The sequence below is a fragment of the Empidonax traillii genome, unplaced genomic scaffold (assembly GCF_003031625.1).
Source record: "Empidonax traillii isolate 1590-97213 ecotype Southwest subspecies unplaced genomic scaffold, ASM303162v1 scaffold532:size433792, whole genome shotgun sequence".
In the NCBI taxonomy this organism is placed as follows: domain Eukaryota; kingdom Metazoa; phylum Chordata; class Aves; order Passeriformes; family Tyrannidae; genus Empidonax; species Empidonax traillii.
In genome coordinates, this window is record NW_020955725.1 from 2,894 (window position 1) to 25,016 (window position 22,123).

At 39.4% G+C, this 22,123-nt stretch overlaps 1 protein-coding gene across 1 annotated transcript in view; it reads right to left on the bottom strand.

Annotated features, from left to right (window-relative positions):
• Positions 1-135: 135 nt before the first annotated feature.
• IQGAP1 (IQ motif containing GTPase activating protein 1) overlaps positions 136-22,123 on the bottom strand; it is a 55,012-nt gene continuing 33,024 nt past the window's right edge. Inside the window, exons 17-39 of the mRNA XM_027897200.1 lie at positions 21,603-21,770; positions 21,101-21,243; positions 20,583-20,753; positions 19,411-19,494; positions 19,241-19,312; positions 19,079-19,148; positions 18,124-18,332; positions 17,105-17,260; positions 16,729-16,892; positions 15,722-15,946; positions 14,297-14,437; positions 14,123-14,207; positions 11,696-11,928; positions 10,809-10,941; positions 10,355-10,457; positions 8,847-8,982; positions 7,457-7,544; positions 6,804-7,016; positions 5,599-5,765; positions 3,877-3,999; positions 2,912-3,020; positions 1,211-1,378; positions 136-1,174 (exon numbers count right to left, since the gene is read on the bottom strand). Of these exons, the coding sequence (XP_027753001.1) occupies positions 1,265-1,378; positions 2,912-3,020; positions 3,877-3,999; positions 5,599-5,765; positions 6,804-7,016; positions 7,457-7,544; positions 8,847-8,982; positions 10,355-10,457; positions 10,809-10,941; positions 11,696-11,928; positions 14,123-14,207; positions 14,297-14,437; positions 15,722-15,946; positions 16,729-16,892; positions 17,105-17,260; positions 18,124-18,332; positions 19,079-19,148; positions 19,241-19,312; positions 19,411-19,494; positions 20,583-20,753; positions 21,101-21,243; positions 21,603-21,770 (3,107 nt within the window). The 3' untranslated portion in view covers positions 136-1,174; positions 1,211-1,264. The remainder of the gene's footprint in view (positions 1,175-1,210; positions 1,379-2,911; positions 3,021-3,876; positions 4,000-5,598; positions 5,766-6,803; positions 7,017-7,456; positions 7,545-8,846; positions 8,983-10,354; positions 10,458-10,808; positions 10,942-11,695; positions 11,929-14,122; positions 14,208-14,296; positions 14,438-15,721; positions 15,947-16,728; positions 16,893-17,104; positions 17,261-18,123; positions 18,333-19,078; positions 19,149-19,240; positions 19,313-19,410; positions 19,495-20,582; positions 20,754-21,100; positions 21,244-21,602; positions 21,771-22,123) is intronic.

Here is a 22,123-nt window from a genome sequence, read left to right on the forward strand (position 1 = left end):
GGGGGGCTGAACAAGTAACGTAAGTGACCTATGAATAACCTGAAATTTGCAATTGAGAGAGATGTTCCTTAAAAACAAAAGAAATAAATTGGGGGAAGAGCTGAAGCAAATGATGAATTTAAGGATCAGATGATATTTTTTTAAGAGTCTGCATTTTTATTGGATATAGCAGAACAGCCAGCACCACCACCATGGTGAAGGAAAACAAACAAAACCCCCGCAAAGTAATAAAAGAAACAGGAACTTAAGTACAGTTGGAAAACACTAACTTTTTTATAGGCTAACCTATGTGAAATAGTTTTCCTTCGACAAGTCTGCAGGTAGAGCCTAATGTTTATTGCATCAAACACAGACATATAGAACATTGCTCTAAACTGGAAAAATAAAGTTATTGTTACATTTCAAATGCTTTGCAGGCAACATTAAAAGTTAGCATCTCAAGGAATTTTTTAAGCTTCCTTCCCTTCCCCAAGAAGCTTCTTTTTATCAGTAAGCACTAGTAAATACATTCCATGATACCTCCACTTAAGCGGCCACCTGTAAATTATTGCAGTGTGATAAACAGAAGCAAATCAAGAAAAATGAGACACTGAAGCTGTTCTATGTGGCTGTAGTACATAATCAGGACTAGTTCAGTAACTATTTATGACACCTACTGATTCCCCCAATAGCAGTAGTTCTGTCTTGGCAAGTGGCCGCTGCCATCTCTACCAATGCCAGCTCACAAACAAATGAGTAACCTGAACCTCGAGCATGTTTTATTGTGGTCATTGCTGCTTGAGAATAATTGGATCCCAAATACAACCTGCAACCCATTTTTTGCTTTCAGGAAGAGGCAAACGGACCACTCTGCAGTGCCAGGGTTTTTTTCACAGGCACCAAGAATTCAACCTTCACGATTAGCCAAATAAAGCATACAAATGCCCTAAGTATATTCTAGTATTAGCTTAACCCCCAATCCCATGTAAAAATACATTCTAGAATAACCTCTTTAAAGGGGATCTTCAAAGCTGAAGATAAAGATTATAAATAAAAAGGAAACCAACTCCCTGCAGACTCAATCAGGGCTGTCAATTCACAAGAGGTTCTTAGTCCTCCTTTATGATACATTTGATATATTTATAGCACAGCGTGGGCATATACTGATACATAGCTACATCATTAGAAGTTGTACAGGTTGAAGAAGGTGTACAGAAGTTGTACTCAAGAAGTGCAGGTTTCTATTCATCTCCCGTTTTGCAGAGGAGTTGCTAGCAGAGGTTGGTTACTTCCCATAAAATTTCTTATTCAGAAGAAAGATCAGAAGATTGACATTCACTTTTGCTCTGTCAAACAACTTCATGACAGCAACACCTTCGTACTGCAGCTGCAAAAGATCCTGCCAAAGGGAATATCTTAATGAGTAAGGAATCTTCTAGAGCTTATAGAGAATATAAAAGACCCTGTAGTACTGCAGGATCTGGAGGAGTATCTATCAAAAAGTACATGGCATAAGATACAAAAACAAGAGATTCATTAAAGTTCCACTCTTACTGGGTGAAAAATAAAGTCATTCTAAGGCATTTAAGATCTTCATTTTTTTAAGCTGTGTTTGTTAAAAACAATCATGAAAGACAGCAGAAATAGAGGACCATTCTAAGAAAGCCAAACTTCACATGTAGCCATCTCCAGCCTTTTCATTTGCACAGCAGCCATAAAGTTACTGTAACATTTGGAAAGGGTTTTCTATGTGCCTAATTGTATCATGTACCCATGAAACATTACAACATTCCACAGTCTCACTTTTAGAAAGTTTTAGTTGCCATAGATTTCAGCGAGGTGGCTTAGAGCACTTCAGTCTAGGGCAGCAAAAGAAATGGCATCTCTGTCACTATGTATACGATGCAGATTCAATCTCTCAGGTGTTTACGTAAGCACTATTTCTAGTTATACTTTGCTTTGTCAGCAATGCACCTGCACTGATTTATCTCAGCAATTACTTTCTCTCAGAAATCCCACTCTTGCAGAGAAACATGGTGGGTAGGGTGTGGGTATGTATGTGATGTCAGATCCCTCGTTGCTGTCCTCGCAGAACGTCTGTTTTATCTGCAAAGCAGTGCTACAAAGGCATAGTGGTATAGTAAACCACGCGCCCCAAAGGCGAGTGACCTTAGGTAGCCACATGATCCAAGAAGTTCACGCCAGCTCTGACAGATTAGGAACTGGAATGAACCAGGGGAGTCCTCAAAGCACAGAACAGGTGAGAGGCAGCTCTCTGTCCCAGCAGCCAGTTAGGTGACATGAACTAACTGCAATGCGAGGTGTTTCTGCACACGATCTGTTTTGAGACGCCTGAGGCATCCACAATTAATAAACCTAATGACAACCAAGATGGGTAGGGGATGGGTGAAGACAGAAGTGCAAGAAGGGGACAAAGACACCAGGCATAACATTACTTGCATGAGAGAAAGAACGAGGAACCATTTGGGAAAAGATCAGTTGGCTACCTGTTCTGGTAGCCTGGCCTAAGTCAAGGCTGAGGACACCTAAGAACTGTAAAGAATCTGGTATGTGTAGGGTAACCAGAAAGAATAGCAATACATGATGGCTGGCTGAAGCCATCACACCCAAGCCCAGCAGCCACAGACTCCCAATTTTTCTGCTGTAGCAAGAAAAAGTTGAAAACGAAAGTGTTTGTTTTGTGTCTGTACATGTAAATATAAGAACGCAGTCTGACATCAGGCTTTCATTAGTGACAGAAACAAAAAACAGCTTGAGTCCCCCATATGTGTTGCATCTGTTTCGCCTGCAACAAATGGGTTATTCTTGGAAGCATTTTTCAGACTGTTCAGTTAGAAACACGTCACTGCTATTTTCATGAAGAGTCTGGCAAGGGGGACTTACATGCTACATTAAACAGGACAGTTCTTACCTGATAATGTAACATAAAGGTTTCCATTTGTACCCCCATGAATTTTGCTTTTATCTCAAAATCTCCTACTTCTTCTGTCGGACTGATTTCAAAGATCACGTTTTTAAACCTGTAAAGTTTGAGAAATGAAAAATCACAGGGAGGGACTATATGAGATGAAATCTGAAGATAAATTTCTAACAATTCTACTCTCAATTCTTTATTCTATATTCCCATTTGGAATGAGACTGTAAAAGCCAACCAGACTCAATACAACAATGAAACAGATTCTGTCTGCTAGATCACATCTTCACACAAGCGTAGTAGGATTTAGTATTTAGCTTGTGCAGTCTAAACAGTCTACTTTAGTGCTGCATATATCCATGCCTCATTTAGTGGAGAGAGTACATTATTAAAAAATTCAAAAATTTTTCAATTTGGGTAGAAAAAATTCTAGTAACAGGCAGCTTCTCTATTTGCCACAGAAGATATACCAGCTTCCAAGGCTAGCAAACCACAGCTGGAGAAACTCAAGCTAGCATTTAAGCTGATTTTTCAACAGTGAAAGCTATTACCAATAGTAACAATTCCCCTAACAAGGTAGCTTTCCATGACTGTGGGGGTGACTGAGAAGGGGTGGGTGGGAAGAGGATCTCATGTTTAAATCCCATTATATTTCTCAATCAAAGAATTGCTTTGCTTCAGCCAGAAAAAGAAAACTGAAAAGTGATGATTATGCAAGGTTTCTTGGCTCTAGGGAAGCCAGCCTAGATCATCACAACAATTTCTTCAGCAACAATGCTAAAATTCCAACAACAAAACTGCAAGACGATCTGACACAATTGCAAACAGATCCCGGAATTTCTGTTTCTGAGCTATCAGCACCTAGACTAGTTCTAAGAAATAGACAAGAACTCAATATACCTATTTTCCTCTTCCTCCAAAAAGTGTTATTCAGCTCTATAAAGCTTTAAAAAGATACTCACTGGTTACCTTGCAGGTCCTCAATCTCTAAAAGCACTCCCTTCTCGTGAAGTCTAGCTGCTGTGTATTTTAGAGAAATCTTTTTACTGTTTTTGCCTTTCATCTCACGAGGTTTCTTGGAGACTCTGGGGGAAAAGGGAAAAAAAAAAAACACCACCAAACCAACCAAATAAGAAGGTCAAACAAGTAAAGAGATTTTGAACAACAGACATTTAATCCTATTTGAAGGAGGGGACAGAATCAGTATAGCTAATGAACTATGACTAATGCAGATGACAGATGATTATGCAAGTCTACTAGGGAGTTTATCTACAAAGCACTCGTAGCACAGATCAGACCTTTGATTTTCTACTATTAACCAATAACACACTACAGGAGACGAAAAATAATATTAAAACCCCCAAATCCTTCAAAAACATAACCACGTAGTGAAAGCAGTACCATTTATCATTAGGCAAAAGGGGATCTAGTGACAACTGACATAGAGAAAGCTGAGATTACTTAACAACTTTCTTGCCTCAGTTATCACTGGCAATTACTCTTTCCACAGTCCCAGATTTCACAGCACTTTCCTTTTTTTTCCCCCCAGAAAATCTGAATTGTCTAGCACTATAACAACTGATTGCATTTGGCATAAAAGAGAGGAAAATTAGTAATCAATGGTTTATTCGTATGTAACTATGTTATTTTCATTCGCTGTTCCTAAAAAGGACAGGCTGACTGAGCAGCATGTGCATTATCTGGGCAAACTGCTTCATAGCCACTGGACTCTCTACACTCTCTTCTCCCAGACAGACCAAAAAGTCTTTCGAGTTTGTCTTTCTGATCCCATTCATGGCACTGCTGCTGAGACCCTTTCCTTAAAACTATCACTGTGATAAAAGAGCTTGGCCGATGACCTTTGAGCAGATGGCATGATTCTTCTTAGCAACACGTGCTTTCTGTAAGCACTTCTAGGGCCATGGAACCATACACTGTAAATCATCAGGTTCAAGACCATCTAAGGAACTTGAAGGTGCACAAGTACATGGGCCCTGATGAGATGTACCCATGAGTCCTGAGGGAACTGGGGGAAGAAGTGGATAAGCCATTGTGCATCGTATTTGACAAAATGTGGCAGTCCAGTGAAGTTCCCGCTGGCTGGAAAAGGGAAATAATGAACACCCAGTACACTACAGGCCAGTCTGCCTCACCTCTGTGACTGGTAAATCCTCCTGGAAACTATGCTGAGACACATGGAAAACAAGGAAATGAATGATGACAGCCACTATGCCTTCACTCAGGTGCTTGGCAAATTTGGTGGCCTTCTATGACAGGGTTACAGCATTTGTGGATGAGGGAAGAGTGACTGACACCATCTACCTGGATTTGTGAAAAGCATTTGACACTCTGTGAAAAGCACAACATCCTTGTCTCTAGATTGGAGAGACACAGATCTGATGGATGGACCACTTGATGGATAAGGACTCAACCAGATAGTCGCACTCAAAGAACTGCAGTCAACAACTTCCCTGTGAGGGTGGTGATGCCTAGGCACAGGTTGCCCAGAGAAGCTGTGACTGCCCCATCCTTGGAAGTGTACAAGACCAGGTTGGACAGGGCTTGGGGCAACCTGGTCTAGTGGAAGGTGTCCTTGCCCATGGCACAGGGGTTGGAACTAGGTGGTCTTTAAGGTCCCTTCCAACCCAAACCATCCTGTGATTATATGGTTCCCAGATACTTACTTGCCCTTGCTGGCCAGGTTATCCAAGCAGGTTTTTATGTAACTTTTGTAATAATCTACTTGTTCCCCATAAAATGTAGCTTTGGAGTTCAAGGCACTGTACGTCTGCTGCAGCTTCACCAGCTCTGCCTTTCTTCTCTGACGGTATCTTCGCTGATTTCTGATATCCTACACCGCAGAGAAAGACAGGCAGAGACTTTGTCATTTGAGCTCTCCAGTTGCTCTGGTCCAGAGCACAGAGTATTTGAAACGCACCGTTTGATATTGCTTAGTCCTGCTTCATGCTACAAGCCTCATTTTAGGAGTCACAGATTCTTCTTTGTGATGAGTGTTTGTGGAATTAACCAACTCTACATAGTAGTAAATTTGAACCTTTTGTTGTCTTCTCAAACTTCAGTGTTGTCCTAATTGCAATGACTAGAGTGGGCACCAACAGCACATGATATAAAGTAAAGCAGGATTTTTGTCACCACTGGGTAGGGAAACTATCTTACAAAGCATGACTATAACCATAGCGGCACACAGACTTGGTTATTTTTCTTTGTTAGTCAGCCATTAAGCATCAGTTGCCTTAATACCTGAACAATACCTGAACCACGTGTTTGTTGACTATTTTAATTTTTGATATATATTATCCATAGTATGATTAATCCATAGTATGATTAATTCTAATCAGATCCTGAAAAGTAATTATTTAGTTGGTTTACTTACGTAACATTTCCCAAAGAGTTTTCCAGTAAATATGTGATATAAAATACGTTGTTACTGTAGCAATGTACAACAGTATTGGACTTTTTCTTATCTCTCCCCCACTTAGCATTTAGGTATTCTTGAATGGGTATATTTAAATACAAATAACAGATAGGCTGTCTTAAAGTTATGGGCAAAACTTCCTTAGGTGAACAAGTCTGTAAAGGTACTACTTCAAATAGTGAAAAGGAGCAGAGAAAAAGATCACTTCCCCTCCAGGCTATTTAAGCTTTCCCTCAAAGTACCTGAGAACCTGGCAAGATAGTCATGAGAACAGAAACGTCCTATAAAGGACTTCAAAGATGCCAAAGAGGTGGAAACGCGGCAACAAAAGGTAGGTTTGAATTAGCTACTACAAACCTTACTCCTCCTGAAAACTCAGGCCAGTTTCACAACACTGCAAACTGGGGGGAAACTCCATTATGATTACTAGGAAACCACCAGATGGTATACTACCTTTGCAATGTCATTGATTAGTTCCTGGTATTTATTTTTGGCATTCACTGTCCCCAGTTCTGTCAACTTCTTCAGGCCCGCCTTGATTTTATCTTTTTTTTCTTCAAGATTCAAGTTGCCATCTTCCTTTACAGAGACAGATTTTTTCATCTTATCAGGAGTTTTAGCCTCACGAATGGCCCGTTTCTGCATGGCTCTATGATGGTCCATTTCCTAGAAAAAGAAAACAGAAAACTACAAGTTCACAAGCAGATCCATTTTAAGGTAACAAAGAAGCAGAAACAGATTGTCTGACCTCTAGCATAACACAGGATAAAGAGTTTTGCTTTGTGACTCCCGTACTGAGTCACAAAATGCATCCAATGAATGCATTTTGATGAACATATTCCACACACGGGAACCAGCAGAAGCCTACCTGCTGTATAAAATGGTCTTCTAGATAAACACTTTCTAGCAATTACTAGAGGAGTAAGATTCACATATACAATTTACTTCCATTATATACCCTCCTTACTGTTATTACAGCCTGCTCCACCACCAGTGGAGACAGATTCACTGCAATACATAAATGGAGATTCCTATGTATACCCACATATATCCAGATAGATGGCAATTTTCTAGTATGAAAACAATGCAGATAAACAGCTTCATACTTGCTCTGAGGTAGCTGAAGTTTCCAAGATTTCAGTCAGAGTCTCCCCTGGTTGGAAGCGGATTACATCAACAATTAAACGTTTTGTGCTGCAAAGAAATAGAAGAAATCAAGAACAGGAGAAAACACTTTAAACTGAAGGACCTTCGATACTGTTCTATTCTTCAACAATACCAACGTTATTGATTTACCTAAAGTCAGATTAACACTGGATGAGCATTCAGGTAGTCTTAGTCTAGACCAGACTACATCACTTTTTTGACAGTGAGTCATGTTCCCTGAAAGGTTCCTCTACGTAATACCTAAAGTTTGCTCTTACGTACTCCCTTGAACAGCAAGGATGTTACCCCATATATTCCAAGGTAGACCCAGTACTGCCATGTGGACCGCAGAAGCTGCATCAAGGTGAAAGACAAGGCAAAGTAGCAGCCACAGCGAATTTATGCAAACAGAAAAGGTCTATACAATTATCCATGCAGAAGTGCACTTCATACCTGCTTTATAACAGGTATCAAAAAGCTCCAAAGGGTTACTTTCTTACATGCATGGTAACAGAGACAAAGCAGACCCCTGACTCCAATCTCATGATAGACAGGGTCATTCCTTGATCTCACCTGGTATATAATCACAGTCAGTTGGATACTCTGAGGCACTTCTATCCTTGAGCCACACAGTGAAACCAAATAGCATCTTCAGTACTTTGCAATCAGGCTGGAATTATTTTTGACATCACACAAAGTGCATCACACGCACACCTTTCTCATAATTCACAACTTAGATGACTACCAGTGCATCTGGTAAATCTTCACTTTTGAAATCAATGTCACCTTCTTCCAGTGGGTAGGAAACTACTAATTTATCTTTTAAGAAGCCCAGTTAAAGTTATTTTTGGAGACAAAATTTTCTTCTGGGAGATCATTAGCCTCTCTAGGTCAAGTGCAAGCTGACCCGAAGAATTTTCAATTAAACTATTTAGCACCTGAGCAGGAATGCATCAGAGTGGATAAATATGCATCTGAATGTCAGATCACTCTGATGCTCTATACATCTCAGCAATAGGGATTTGCTTAAAATTGACCAAGAATCAATATTAGTACAAAGTTCTCCAGAATAAAGAATCTGGCAATAATTAAATCCCAGGCAATCCATTGCTCTCTTTCCATTAGGTTAATAACACCTATATTTCTCAAAAAGGCTATTAAGTCTTCATCTATTAAGTCATGCCACGGCATTGAAAAGGATATGGCTACAAGCTCAGTGTATTTGGAGTAACAGTCTCACTTTTGTTTAAATTATGCCTCATTTATCTTATTTTCACGTGCAGATTAACTGCAAAAGTTCTGGTTCCTCCTTCTTCTATGAAACATACCAGGTAGTTAACCCTTACTTACTTCAACAGAATTGTCCTTGCATCCATCTCTGCATTCTCATCACCAGGAACATCAAATTTGTTAGTGAGTGTGAGAGAAACCTCAGTCTTTGCTAGCATTTCCCTGCTGGGGTCATTAACATTGCCAGACCCTTCCCCTGCCAAGCAGAAAGAGTTTATAGATTAAATCACACTCTTTACCTTCTTGACTGCTGGGGCTTTGTCATTTTTCCCTATATTACAGATATAGAAAAACTAGACTGCTTTCCGTACTATCAAAAGGACACTTCAAAAGTCAAAACCAACTTTTTAAGACATTATCTTGAATACGTTACAGACTTTTCCTTAACAAATCTGAAAGTTACTGAGAAGAGTACCTGAACTGCCAAAAGTCCTTTAAAAATAAAAATATGGTGACATGCTTATGTCCATGTCCTCATTAGAATGAATATTCCAAGCTAAGAGCAAAGCCCTTGTTGGTAACTAAGTTTGTAATCTTCTCTTAAACAAAATAAGCTATCCTGTCAAAAAGAAATTTTCCTGCTCTAATTATGTCTGCACTTGCACCAGAACAGTTATTAGGATGTTTTCCCCCTGCTTTTTAAAGGGCTGCAGAAAGATTAAGCTCTGACATATTAACCACAGCAATAGAATGCACACAGGAGAAATGAAATGGGGAAGAAGGGCAAGCTCTAGCTAAACCCAAGGTCTAGGTTTGCTCAGGTAACACTTGTTATATTCTGTTCTCTGCCAGTGCTTGGAGGAAAATGTGCTAGCAATCACTCCTTTAAAAAGTTCCAACCTTTTTCATCAAGTGACTTCAAGGTAAGTGTTTGCTGTCAAAGCCTCCTCTCCAAAAACTCTGTCTGTTTGCCTCCCTCTTCCCTACTAGATTTCAAACTTCAAATAGCTGACAACATACAAATCAAGGAAGGAGAAAGACCTTTCCAGTACTTGGTTATAGCTCGAAGCAGTAAACAATGGTTCAGGTTTTTAGAGAATTTTCACAGGTTAGTCAAGTCAGTTACTTCTTCCTTCAACCAGAAGAGGAAAAAAATTCTAATTTTCTTACAGAAAAAACTCTATAAGAGGGGAAAAAAGTTACTTGTCCATATGCCAAAAATCCCTAAAGGAACACACACTATTTAATACAGTCATTAAAGCACTCTGAAAGGAACACCTACAGATCTCCAGAAGGGAGGACAGATCTTTGCAAACAAGCTGGAACAGGGACAAACACAGAAAAATTGCTCCAGTGTAATGGAACAAAGAAAATATGTAAAAATATCCACCTGTCATCTAGAAATTTCTAGAGTGAGGTGAGGTGAGGGGGGTGAGGAGAAGAGAAGGAACTCCTGTTTTTTTAAGGGAAATAAATTCTGCAGAGAGAATATGCTGCAACAAATCTGCTGCTGATTTTTAGAGCGCATTCTCCCAAACGACCTGTGATGACTGCTTATAGAGTTTCTTTACTGCACTTTAAGTCATTTAAGGTAATAACAACTTCTTAAGCAAAATAAACTAGACCACCTATTAAGGACTCAATTGTAGGAACTTCTCCGAGATCATCCAGCAGCTCGTGAATCGGATCATTGTGCTCAGGAGCAATTGCATCTTGATGGTCTAACAGCAACTAGGTGAACAGAAAAACCAATTATGTTGTTAACAGCACATCCTTTTCTAGATAGTAAAATTTCATTACTCTAAGCTGATCTTTTAGAAAAAAAAAATCTTATTTCACTAAACTCCAAAGCATTCAACGTCAACATTCAAAGCTGTGCCCATATCACACACTCAAATGATTTCAAAAGAAACTTAGTGAAGCCATAACAAATTACTTGATTCTATAAATCAGCAAGCTCTCACCACTACAATCAAGACAACTTTTAGCCTTGTATTCAGTAACTTTATGCTTCAACCAGAAGTAGTATTTTCTTTGTAAGCACTGCTTATAAAGAGCAACTTGTGAATAATGTATACTTACAGTGTGTGTATTGATGATTTCACCAATAGAAATATAAATAACTGGTTTAGTGAGAGTCACCAGGTCAGAATATTCATCAATATTAAATTTATCCTGCAATTCAGGAACCTCACAGGCAGCCTGAAAAAGACGTCTTCAGAACAAAGGAGAGAAGAACAGCATGACACTAAGCGTGACGTGATGCATCGAGAGCATTAACTCCCCACGACCATCTCAAGCATGTCTCTCCTCTTTAAACTATGGTACCTTAGGGCACACTACAGTTTGTCAGCTTTAGTTTTAACACATCAGAACCAAAGTAGCAAATTTAACTATTAATATTGGCCATGTTGACATCTGTGCATTTTCAGTATTGACAGGGCTGGTCTATAGCTTAAGTCACCTTGTTCACACATCCTCGTGCTCCTGCCGCATTATCACCCCTTGCCCCTACCAACCTCTGGTTACCTTTCTTCCAGAACATGAGAGGTGTAAGATTACAATTCTTGAACAAAAGATTACTTCAACTATATGAACAGCTAAATGCACCACTAGATCTTAATGTGGAAACAGGGTTCACATGGGACATAAGAATGTATGTCCATGCTGGTTGCCCATCTCCAAAGTACCACAATAAGTAAGTGCAAAAAAAACCTTTATTCTGGAAGCTCTTAAATCGAAACGCTGGACTTTGCAATCCTATTAATATACAATATATTGTTCATAAATTCCAGGTACATGTTTTATCTGCCATTGTCAGTGATGCTTATGGCAATGAAAGCTCTTATTTTCAACAGACATTTCACAAAGATAGGATCTATCATATTCAAAATTCATAATTTCCTTTTTATACTTCCAATGTTACCCTCTGCCAAGCTTACCAACTTAATTAGCTAAGGTCTACTAACCTGAATTTCTGGTATGACTGCAACAGGTATTCATTAATGATGCTTAGATGAGCATTGTCTCCCATGAACATCTTATTGGATGCAGCATGCTGCAACATCTTTGCAATGGAACCAAGGTTTCTGCGTTGATCTGTGGTCAGCTGACCTCCAGCTGAAAGGTCGATGATGTCAAACGCATCTGGTGCGACAATGGCTGGATTCATGTAGCGATAATAGAGTAAGTTACCAACAATCTGGGAAAAGGTGAGTAGAGAAGAAATGCATCAATAAACAACAGTACAGGACCCAACTGGATTTTACTGAAACTAATCTGTGCTTTGATAAAATTATTTTTTTGTAAGCCAGAAGACCCTTTCCCATACAAAGGTTCTGCTGTGCTGCTGTACAGAAGCATATACCATCCCACAGAATCTACAGTGCAAAAAAAAAAAAAATATCATTAAGATGCAATAGGACGGTCAACACAAAAAGGAAAGACTGAGCACTGCTAGTCACGGGACAATACAGTAGCAGATATTCCTACGCATAAAGATGTAGAACTTATAAAAATGTATGGACAGGAGATATTAAATTACCAATGGACTACTGATAAGAGCATAAGACAGTCCATCAGGAGAATTAAATGTAATTGAGTTAGTCTAACAGAGGGCAGAACGACCACAGTATAGAGGAATCTGATAATGCAGTTTCAATATGGAGCAAGAGCTATTTCTTAGAGAAGCGTGCAGCATGGGCTGCCATCTCCAAAAATGAAAAAAGGGTGAGGAAGAATGGCAGACCAAGAAGTTAAACTGAGGAAATTACTTTCCATTTCTTCTCCAAAGCTCTTTTCTCTTTCAGAATAATTCTTCTACAAGCCAGCAACATATTCAGGGACAGACCCCCAGTTAGTGAGAATAACGGAGAAAACATTTAATCCAGAGGTAAGGAAACCAGAAGTACAGAAGATGAATGGTATTTGACACTTCAAAAATCCAATTTACCTAGTCAAATGTGAGCAGCAATAAATTTCAAGGAACTACAGATAAAGATTATCACATTATCCATTGCTCACAAAGATAATTCTAACCTGTATGTGATATTTAGCCAAAATGAAACAGGAATTAACCCAACATGCTGATTTACAGCGGTAGTTCTCACATCACATGCTCATTTGCAGAAGGTCACTGAATCTTGGCTTCACCTGCTTGCCATGTGACTTAAATGCACAGAAGAGATTGGGGTCTGAACCAACAGCTGAAAACACAGAGGAAAAAAAAATCCAGCCGTTGCTAAGCAGTCCCAGAAATTAACAACTGCTTTCAGTGAGGTCACGTTTTTCACAACTGTTTCATGCAAGCCCCCGCTGTACTCTTACAGACTATGGCATGGGATGGTAACCGTCAAATCTGTTTACTACTAGTAATAAGAAAATATATCTGTGAAAGAAACTGAATTAATAACTTTCAAACTTGCAGGGTGAAAAGAACAGCGTATTACATGGGTATCTTTGGTCGCCAAAAAAATCTTAAGAGTAGTTATTGCACGAAACTGCAGTTTTGACTTTCATATGGACAGTTACACTGTTTCCACAAGGATTAACAAAAACCGCAGTTTTCCACCTAAATTTACAGATGGAAGAAATTAATTCACCTGCATAGAAAGAACCGATGTCTCAAAATGGGAAAGCACAGAACTAGAAGAGAGAAGAAAACAGCATTCAGATTGGTAATTATTTTGTAATGAAGTAGAGGCAGAGAAGTTTAAAGAGACGTTTCAAGTATTCTAAGAACCAAACTTTGTTTTATTAAAAAGTAAAGCATTCATGGGCACAAAGGCCTTCACAACTACTAAAAGCCATAAAACCAAAGAAATTTAAATGAAAATCCCAAAGCTATACTCATCTGAGAGCACCTTCTATTAGGATCCTTTGAGTTCTCAAAATTAACTGAAATGCAAAATACAAAACTGACTGACATGGTATCATGGGAAATGACTCTCTACATATTGCTGTCAAACTATCCTACAGGGTTCCAGATCCAGGAATTAAGATTATCAGAATTTTGCATACAGACTTTTTGACTTGTCTTATTAAGGAAGGAGCAGCTGGTTGTGATCATACTAGTAAAGCCAAGGTTTACTTTCTAGGAGCAACATTAATTCAAGCCAAGAAACCAAAAGGATCAAATGCCCAAGATGTTTAAAGCAAAGCAGAAGCAACAGGATACCTCCTCCTAAACAATGTACTGTATCTCAGGTGATGTATACGAAGCTAACATCAGTAGCCTGATGTGAAATGTTTTCTATCCACAGAGGTAAATAAATGAGCTTTATATAGGGTTACATGCACTCCTCTCCACACATACACCCAAGAAGAGAGAAGAATGAGATGTGCTTGCCACAGCCAATTTGGATGACAATTATTCCCAAGGGTGTTCAGATCCTCACCTTCAGAAGCTCATCCTCGCCAGCATCAGGAAACTTCTCATGGAGGGAGTCTTTTAGGACCTTAGCAATGAAACGCATTCCATAACTTTGAGAGAAAGAAAAGGTCAAGTCAGACTGCTGCAAGCAGGAACCCACCAACTTCTCAGGGATAATACCGCAGTACATCAGACTCACGGGATTTTGTCCACTGAACTAACTATGGCAGACAGGAACTTGTCTGTCACTGTCCTCATGTTTCTGATTGAGGCGTCCAGGCGTGTTCTCACCTCTTCATGACTTAGTGCTTGTTCAGACGTAACATCATACGGCAGTTTGCTATTTGAAAAAGTCAAACATATAAAGGTGAACATTACAGGGGCTAGCACATTTCAAGAATTTATAGCTTGACACAGAAACAAGTTTACATTCACTGACAAGAGCTGTGCATTGCCTTTAATTAACCTATTAGGCACTGTGAGAAATGAAATTTTTTCCTTTTACTTCCTTTACTTTCCCTTGTAATGGTCACTGTGAGAAAAGGCCCTGCTAACTCAAAACTGAATCTTTTTTAAAGCGTGCACACTAGGCAAAAAAAGCACCAACTGTAACACACAGTGGTACTTCAGACTGCAAACGGGTGAAAAAGAAAGCTACGCAATTGAGTATTAAGATGATAAAAACCTGGACACAAGTAGAACCTAGAACAAAATATAACATCAATATAACAAAATATAAAATCAATATAACATGCGATTGGTGGGAAACTGTACCAAAAAAATTGTTACTTTTTTTTCAATCAGTTGAAATTACTGCATAGTATTCCAATGAATACAGATGGACAAAGCTGATAATTCATAAAAGCATATCCTAAATCTCATGTACAGAGAAGAATCTGAACACACATCTTCACCTGCATTTTTAAAACGTCCAGAATTTTGCACAAAGTGTACAAAGATATATGACTGCAGATATGCTTTAAGTGGAAAAACTCACTCATCTGTATCGCTTTTGCCTTTTTTTTTTTTTTTTTTAAGTATTAAAAAAAAACCCCATAACACAATAGAAATCTCCAGTTCTAGCAAATCACAAGCACTGGAAGAAAAAGAAACCAAAACTACAAAAAACCACGTAGCACGATACAATTATCATCAATGGCTGATATTAACTAGAAAGATTTCAGGACTAAGAGAACGGCAATGTCATGCTTTTTGCCAGCAAAAGAGGTTTTGGTGGCTTGAAAATAATACCTGTTTGCAAAGGGTATATATGACATGAACACGGACTGACACGGAAGCTATTCTCATATACCTTTTCTTACCAGGAATTCTTTTAGGTGAGAGGGCATCTCATAGCTAACTATCAAGTCAGCATAGGAGAATATCAAAGAACATTTCTTCTTCCATCTCCTAATGACATACCCTCTCAATACTCTCACAGCATCATCACCACAGTATGATCTTTAGAATCCTCAGATGAAAGCTGTCTTGAGGAGACTAAAAAGCCAGTACTGAGTTGGACAGATGCATGCAACGGAACGAAGGATGGTTCTGAATGATTAACCAAGCAGTGCAAAGCAGCTAAGCAATGTTTAGAAAAATACAGTATTAACAGTTCCCATACCTGGCCTCTCCAGTTTGAGACTCCATCTGGTTAACCCACGACTTGTAAATATCCACTGGATCAGTTTTGATATTAAGTGATTTATCATCAATTATTTCCTTCACAACCGGTGCCAGGATCTGCCTCAAGGCATTCTGACCTCGAGCACCACGGTTGAAACTTACCACCATCTTAATAACAGTAGGGTTCCCAGTCACAATTTCATGTATCTGGTCTACTTTTGATCTGAAGAAGAAAGAATCTACATGAAATATGAGGTATGCGTAACTCTGTCAGTGCCTACATTTCCCTGGACCACTAGTCCAAGCATGAATTTAAGGGCAAAAAAAAAAAAAAAATCTTCTATAGAAGTTGTTATTTGTTTCAGGGTATATACCATCTTCATGCTTTAAAAGCATTCCCAAAAAGAACTTAAAGAGTAGTTCCTCAAAAATTTCATTGAGCATTCCTCCTAACAGCAAGTTATGCTCCTCTGCATTGTAAAGAACTGAAGTCATATACACTGAGCTCCTAAGGCCTAACCAATCTATTAAAACATATCTGAAGAGGGCCTGAGTTTCTAACCATGACAGGAAATAGAAATACCAAATAATAAAGCCTCTTGTTTTCAGACTCCTCATCAGCTTTTGGAAATTCAAAAAGCTTGGATTTAGCTCTATCCCCGGCTTGTAAAGCCTGAGTTTGCAGTTTGCAGGAGGTGTTTTTAATCAGACACTGGAGAATTGAGATTAGACTGAATTTCAGCATAACTTTGCATCAGATCAAAAGTAGCTGCCACATTGAGCAATGAAGCCTTGACTGAAGTAAAAAGCCCTCATCCTCAATGGACATACTCAATTCTTCTGATACAGACTACACTAACAGATATGAAATGGGGAGAGGATAGTGAAGGGACAGATTAGCATTATCTTCATATCAGCACAAGACTTAACATGAAAACTGCCTCAACTTGAGAAATTGCCAAAACTGATTCAACAGCAAGAATGCACCATATTGCTACCACATACTTGATCTCTTCCTGCAGTGCTGTTTGGAAAAGTCGCAACAACAGGTATTCCTCTCTTTGATTGGATGCATAGTTATACAGCGTGAAGATGACAGAATCCATGAACTTTGTGGATTTGTTTTGAGGCATCTGAAAAATCAGCTTGGCCAAGTAGGTTGGGTTAGTCTGTAACAACAAAAAAAATTACTTAGTGTGCATGTCCCCATCAGTGTTGCTGAAACCTAAGGTAACTCAAAACAGCTGCCAGTTGGACTTGATGACCTTAAAGGTATTTTCCAACCTTAACAGTTCTATGAAAACTACACTGCACAAGCAAAGACTGCTAAGACAAATAAGCCTCTATGACAAGAGGTTACTGAGCAGCATTAGTTTCTTACCTGAAGTAGGTAGAACAGATGCTGATAGGCTTCCAGCTTTTCTCTCTTCTCTTTGCTCAATGCTTTCAAACCTCCCCTTTGTTTGTTCAGCATCATCATGTCAGAGAGCTGTTCCTTGTTCTTCTTGGTAAGTTTTTTGCTGTGAGAAACAACATCCTGGAAAGAAAGAATAGGTATAGATTACGATCTAAGAAGCTTCTAACAGACAATATTGGAAAACAGTAGCATCTGAGAGCCCACTTCTCTTGGATGTAGAAGGGCAGGGTCAAGGTATGCCTGGGGCTTTTAAAGTGAAGCATTATTTGTTAAGTCAGCAGTTTCTCTGGGCTTACAACTTAAAACCCCTGTTCCAAACTTACTTGGTTCAATACCTCTACATATTCAGACAGCAATGGTATTTTTCACTGCAAGCATCAGTCAAGCACTGCAGCTTCCTTCCAAGATAAATTCTGATATACCAATGGAGATTTTGCATGGGGAGAAGCCTAGTGTAATGAAATCCAGGACCACACAAAAAGCTGACAAGAACTTCAGCTTGAAGAAAAGGCAATGCTGTATCAGCAGGAGTCTCTTTCGGTTTTCTGGTGACAATCGATAGAGGGGGGTTTTCTTTAACCAACAACCAACCAAGTGGCACGAGCATGTCTCCTGTCACCAAAGTCACGCCCCTTGCTGCAAGCTTGTGGCATATGACTTATTTAAGCACACAGGAGCAACAAAACAGAGTTATCAAAGCCTTCAAACACAAAATCTGTTGCATTTTTTAGATCAAGATAGTCTGGTGTTTGCTTTGTTTAGCTTCAGGTCTTGTTTCTTCTCCTCCTCCAGTTTTTTTTCTATGGATGCATACTAAATTAGTGGAATGGACTAAGAATGTATTGGAAGTAAAAACTGCAAGTCTGGGCCAAAGTTTTTTACAGGGTCTGATCAACTGACATCTGTGGCCAGAAGCTCTCCATGTGAACTACCACTGGGCTCAATTCAACCTGTAGCTGGTCTCCCATCACCACATTTCTTACCTGCAATGTAATTTTGTTTTTCACTAGCAGCCCAATTTTGATGTCCATGAGATTGAGGTCATTTTCCAATTGCTGATTGGATCGGATCAAGGTTACAACTTCCTCACGCAGTTTCATTAGCTCAAGCTCCTCCTGAAAATCTTGGTCGCTCTGATCGAGCAAATGGACAAATTTCCGAACCACAGCCATCGGTGGGTTTTCAGCATTAACTAAAAATAAGTAAGAAGAAAGAAAACACCAAGGGATGGCAAACAGAAATAAATATATGCCTTACCTGTGTTTGAACAGCATACCAAGGAGCACTCAGAATTAAATTAGCACCATCAAGTCTAAACAGCTGCTGACATTTTTTTACTTCTTGTTTTAAGGAAATCGTAAGAGAAGCAAAGAAGAACAAAGTCAGTATCAGCACAAGCTCAGTCCACACCATCAAAGCTAACTGCAAACCTATAGTTCTAGATCTCAGCAGGAAACGCAACAGCTAGAATCAAGTTTTCCTTCAGCCTCAAGAACTACCTACTTTCTGCACTGCCCTACCAAGGGTTCATCCCAATTACTCCTCGAGACTGTCTTGATGTTATAGATCACACAACCAACATCATGTTGATTGATGAGAAGCTTGACGTGACCCAGCAATGTGCACTCGCAGCCCAGAAAGCCAACTGCATCCTGGGCTGCATCAAATGGCCAGCTGGTCAAGGCAGGTGATTCTCTCCCTCTACTCCGCTCACGTGAGACTCCACCTGGAATACTGTTTTCAGCTCTGAGGCCCCCAACATAAGAAGGATGTGGAGCCACTGGAGTGAGTCCAGGAGGGCTACAAAGATGATCAGAGAGCTGAAGCATCTCTCCTACGGAGACAGGCTGAGAAAGCTGAGGAATCTTTTATGATTCCATGATACCTCGCAAACAGTGATTTGAGGCACATTAGTTTTATTCTCTTGGAAATACTTACTCAGGGTTTTGTAGTCTTCTCGTGCTTTGTTTGCTCGGATAAAGGCTTGAATTTTTACAACATCATTTATCTAGGATTTAAAAAACAAAAAAACACTTGACATCATTCTGGAGAGAGTACAAAAGTCAGGTGCAGAATACATTTAACAAGATAGCCTCTTACGTGGTTTCTGAAATACTGCAGACGATCTCTGTAACGTCTTCTGGCTTGATACATCCTGGTCATTGATTGAATCTATTAAAGGGTAACCAAAACACTCAGATAGAAACTTTCCTTTCAAAGTTCACTACCCAAAAGGTTTACCAAAAAAGTCAGCAGCAACTCTGCGCTACCTTTACTACTTGGTCCTTTTGTGCTCGCAGGTAATCCAAACGGCTTTGATATGCCTTCCTTTGCTTGTAGCCGCGCCACTGAGACTGAAAACAAAACAGGTGTACTCACTTTACTTTTCTAATTAAGGAGAAGTAATTACAAATCTAAGCTTCTTTCTGTTCCTCAGCTTCTGACTTCCCTTTTGGTTAAATAAAACATGAAGGAGACATGCTTGTCTTACTAAGAGATATGCTCTGTGAGGCATTTAACTATTTTCCCAACTGCAATCATGAGAGACTTGAAATTACCCCATGAAGATTCTGGGCCTTCTGAAACACAGTTAGGGATCAAGGATACAGCGAAACAGTCAATTTGATAGAAACTGTTCTACATTAGGATCATGTGCTACATGCTGCTGTCAGTGAGAACAGGGATGTAAAATTTTAAGCCTTCAGAGCAGACTCACTGCTATCAACACTTGGAAGAGAAGTTAGGCAAAGGGCTGGGACTACACTTAAAGAGAGAGAGTGTTATTTTAATGAGCTGGGAGTGTGTTTGGAGGTTTTGTTAAACATACAGGCAGAGCACGTGTTACTTAGGCAGGTTACTGCTCAAATAATAAAACGGTAATAGGGTGCAAAGCAACTATTTTATTTGCACACGTTTCAGTTACAACACCACAGAAAGGGTGTTTTTGTTGCTATCCTGTAAATGAGCCCAATCTCATGTGGAATTATCCCATCATATCTTTCAGGTTCTCAATCCTCCAAATCTCTGGACAGATTTGAAGAGAACAATCTTACTGAATACTGAAAACCACTCTTTCTCTTGAATTCATGACATATCACAACAGCAATGGGTCTCATGGTATTATCACTATCAAGACATGCAACACACTTCACATTGCCCTATTTCCAAAACACTGAAACTTGTTAAAAAAACAATAGGTAAAGCTTCCTCAAATAAGTTTTTCTCTCTCCAATTCTATGTGAGAAGATTTTACTGACTATACATGAAACGTAAAAGCAAATACACCAAAGCTCACTGGCAAAGAAAATGCCTTATTTACAAAATGAGGTAAAGACAATTGTGTGCTGTAACTGTTTGAATTGAACAAAATCTGTCAATATGCTTGTGCATGGAAAACAACTGCAGAGAACAAGTTTCAAACATAATTAAAAGATATCATTACCTGAATGCAAGTGATTGCTGGGACTTGTTTCTTCAAAAAATTCATTCTTGAGTTGAATTCCTGGCGAACAAGATACCCTCGACAGCAAGCCTGAAGTTTCATAATCAGGTTCTCATTGGCCAGCCACAACTGCTCTCGGTTGTGTGCTGCAGTGACTCCAGATATGGTGCTCTGAATTCATGTTATGATAGGAAGAAGAGTCAGAAAAAGAAAACAGAGATACAAGAAGAAAGATGTTACATGAGCTTTCCACTTTGTGCTTACAAGAAACTTCAAAGCTGTCTTTCAAAAAACAGTGACACTGTGGTCCTGTACTCTTTTAGTAACAGGATAAATTTTTCTGAAATAGGACAAGAAGTTCTGAACACATAATCTGATGATGCCCAGCTAATCAAATTAGTTACTAAGCTTGTTAACATGACTATGGCATTGAAACATTCTATCTCAGAGCTGCATAAAGGGTGGGAATGGTAGGAATGTCAACTTTTCAGAGAAAGGACGTTTGTTATCTACCCTACCTGTATTTCCTCCCGTGACAGCTGTATGTCATTTTGCACAAATTCTGCTGGTTCATCCCATCTTCCCTCTTTGGTCCGCAGGTTATGATAATAATGATAGCCTCCTCTCACCCAGTGTTTCACCCATTCACTTCCATTGCCCCCTAAGAGCAGAAACTGCATGTCAGTCTCAAAACCAGACAAGCGTCTTACCTTTCATGCATATAAATGTTACACTTAGGAAATCCACATTACAGATGCTTTCTCCTCCAAGGAAGAGAAGTGATATTTCCAAGAACCTAATGACCTCATATGAGAACTACCTGAACACAACACATTCTACAAGTAGAGAACATTATACTATTCACACACTTTTTTGGAAAAAAAACTTAGTTCAGAAAGCATCAACTGTTGCCACCTATGACACAAGACTTCTCCCCAGGGCATTTTTTACCTCTGGTTCCAATTCTGCATACAATTATTTTGAATTTATTTCACTAACGGTAGGCTACTGAAGGTGTACCTGCTGCCATTTTTCTTCTCTTGACTTCTGACAGCTCTTGCTGGTACGTCTGAGCACATTCTGGAGTGACTCCATATAGCCCCACATCAGGTGAACGCAAGGTACTCAAGGTCTGGCTGACATCACCATGATCTACTGCTTCATTAATGGCCAGAATTCCTAATGAGACTTGGATAACACCAAGAAGCAGGTTAGCTTGGCATTCACGGACTCAGTGACTCACAGCAAACACACACTGGCAGAACAGAGCAAGGCAATGTGAACACACTCCTACAGCTGGGATGTTTGTGTGATACGCATATAGCTGTAAACAAATACAAAATATAAACAAAAACCAATCAGACAATGTGCAGTATAGAGGTCTCTTCAGTACAGAGTGTGCAACCATACGTGGTACTGCACCTGACAGTACGTAATTTGTGTGTCCCTAATCCCAGTATGGTGCTGACTTACCACCAGAATTTCTCAACACACAGAGTTACAGCTCTCCTCTGACATCTGTTTTAGATAAGGCAGTTTCT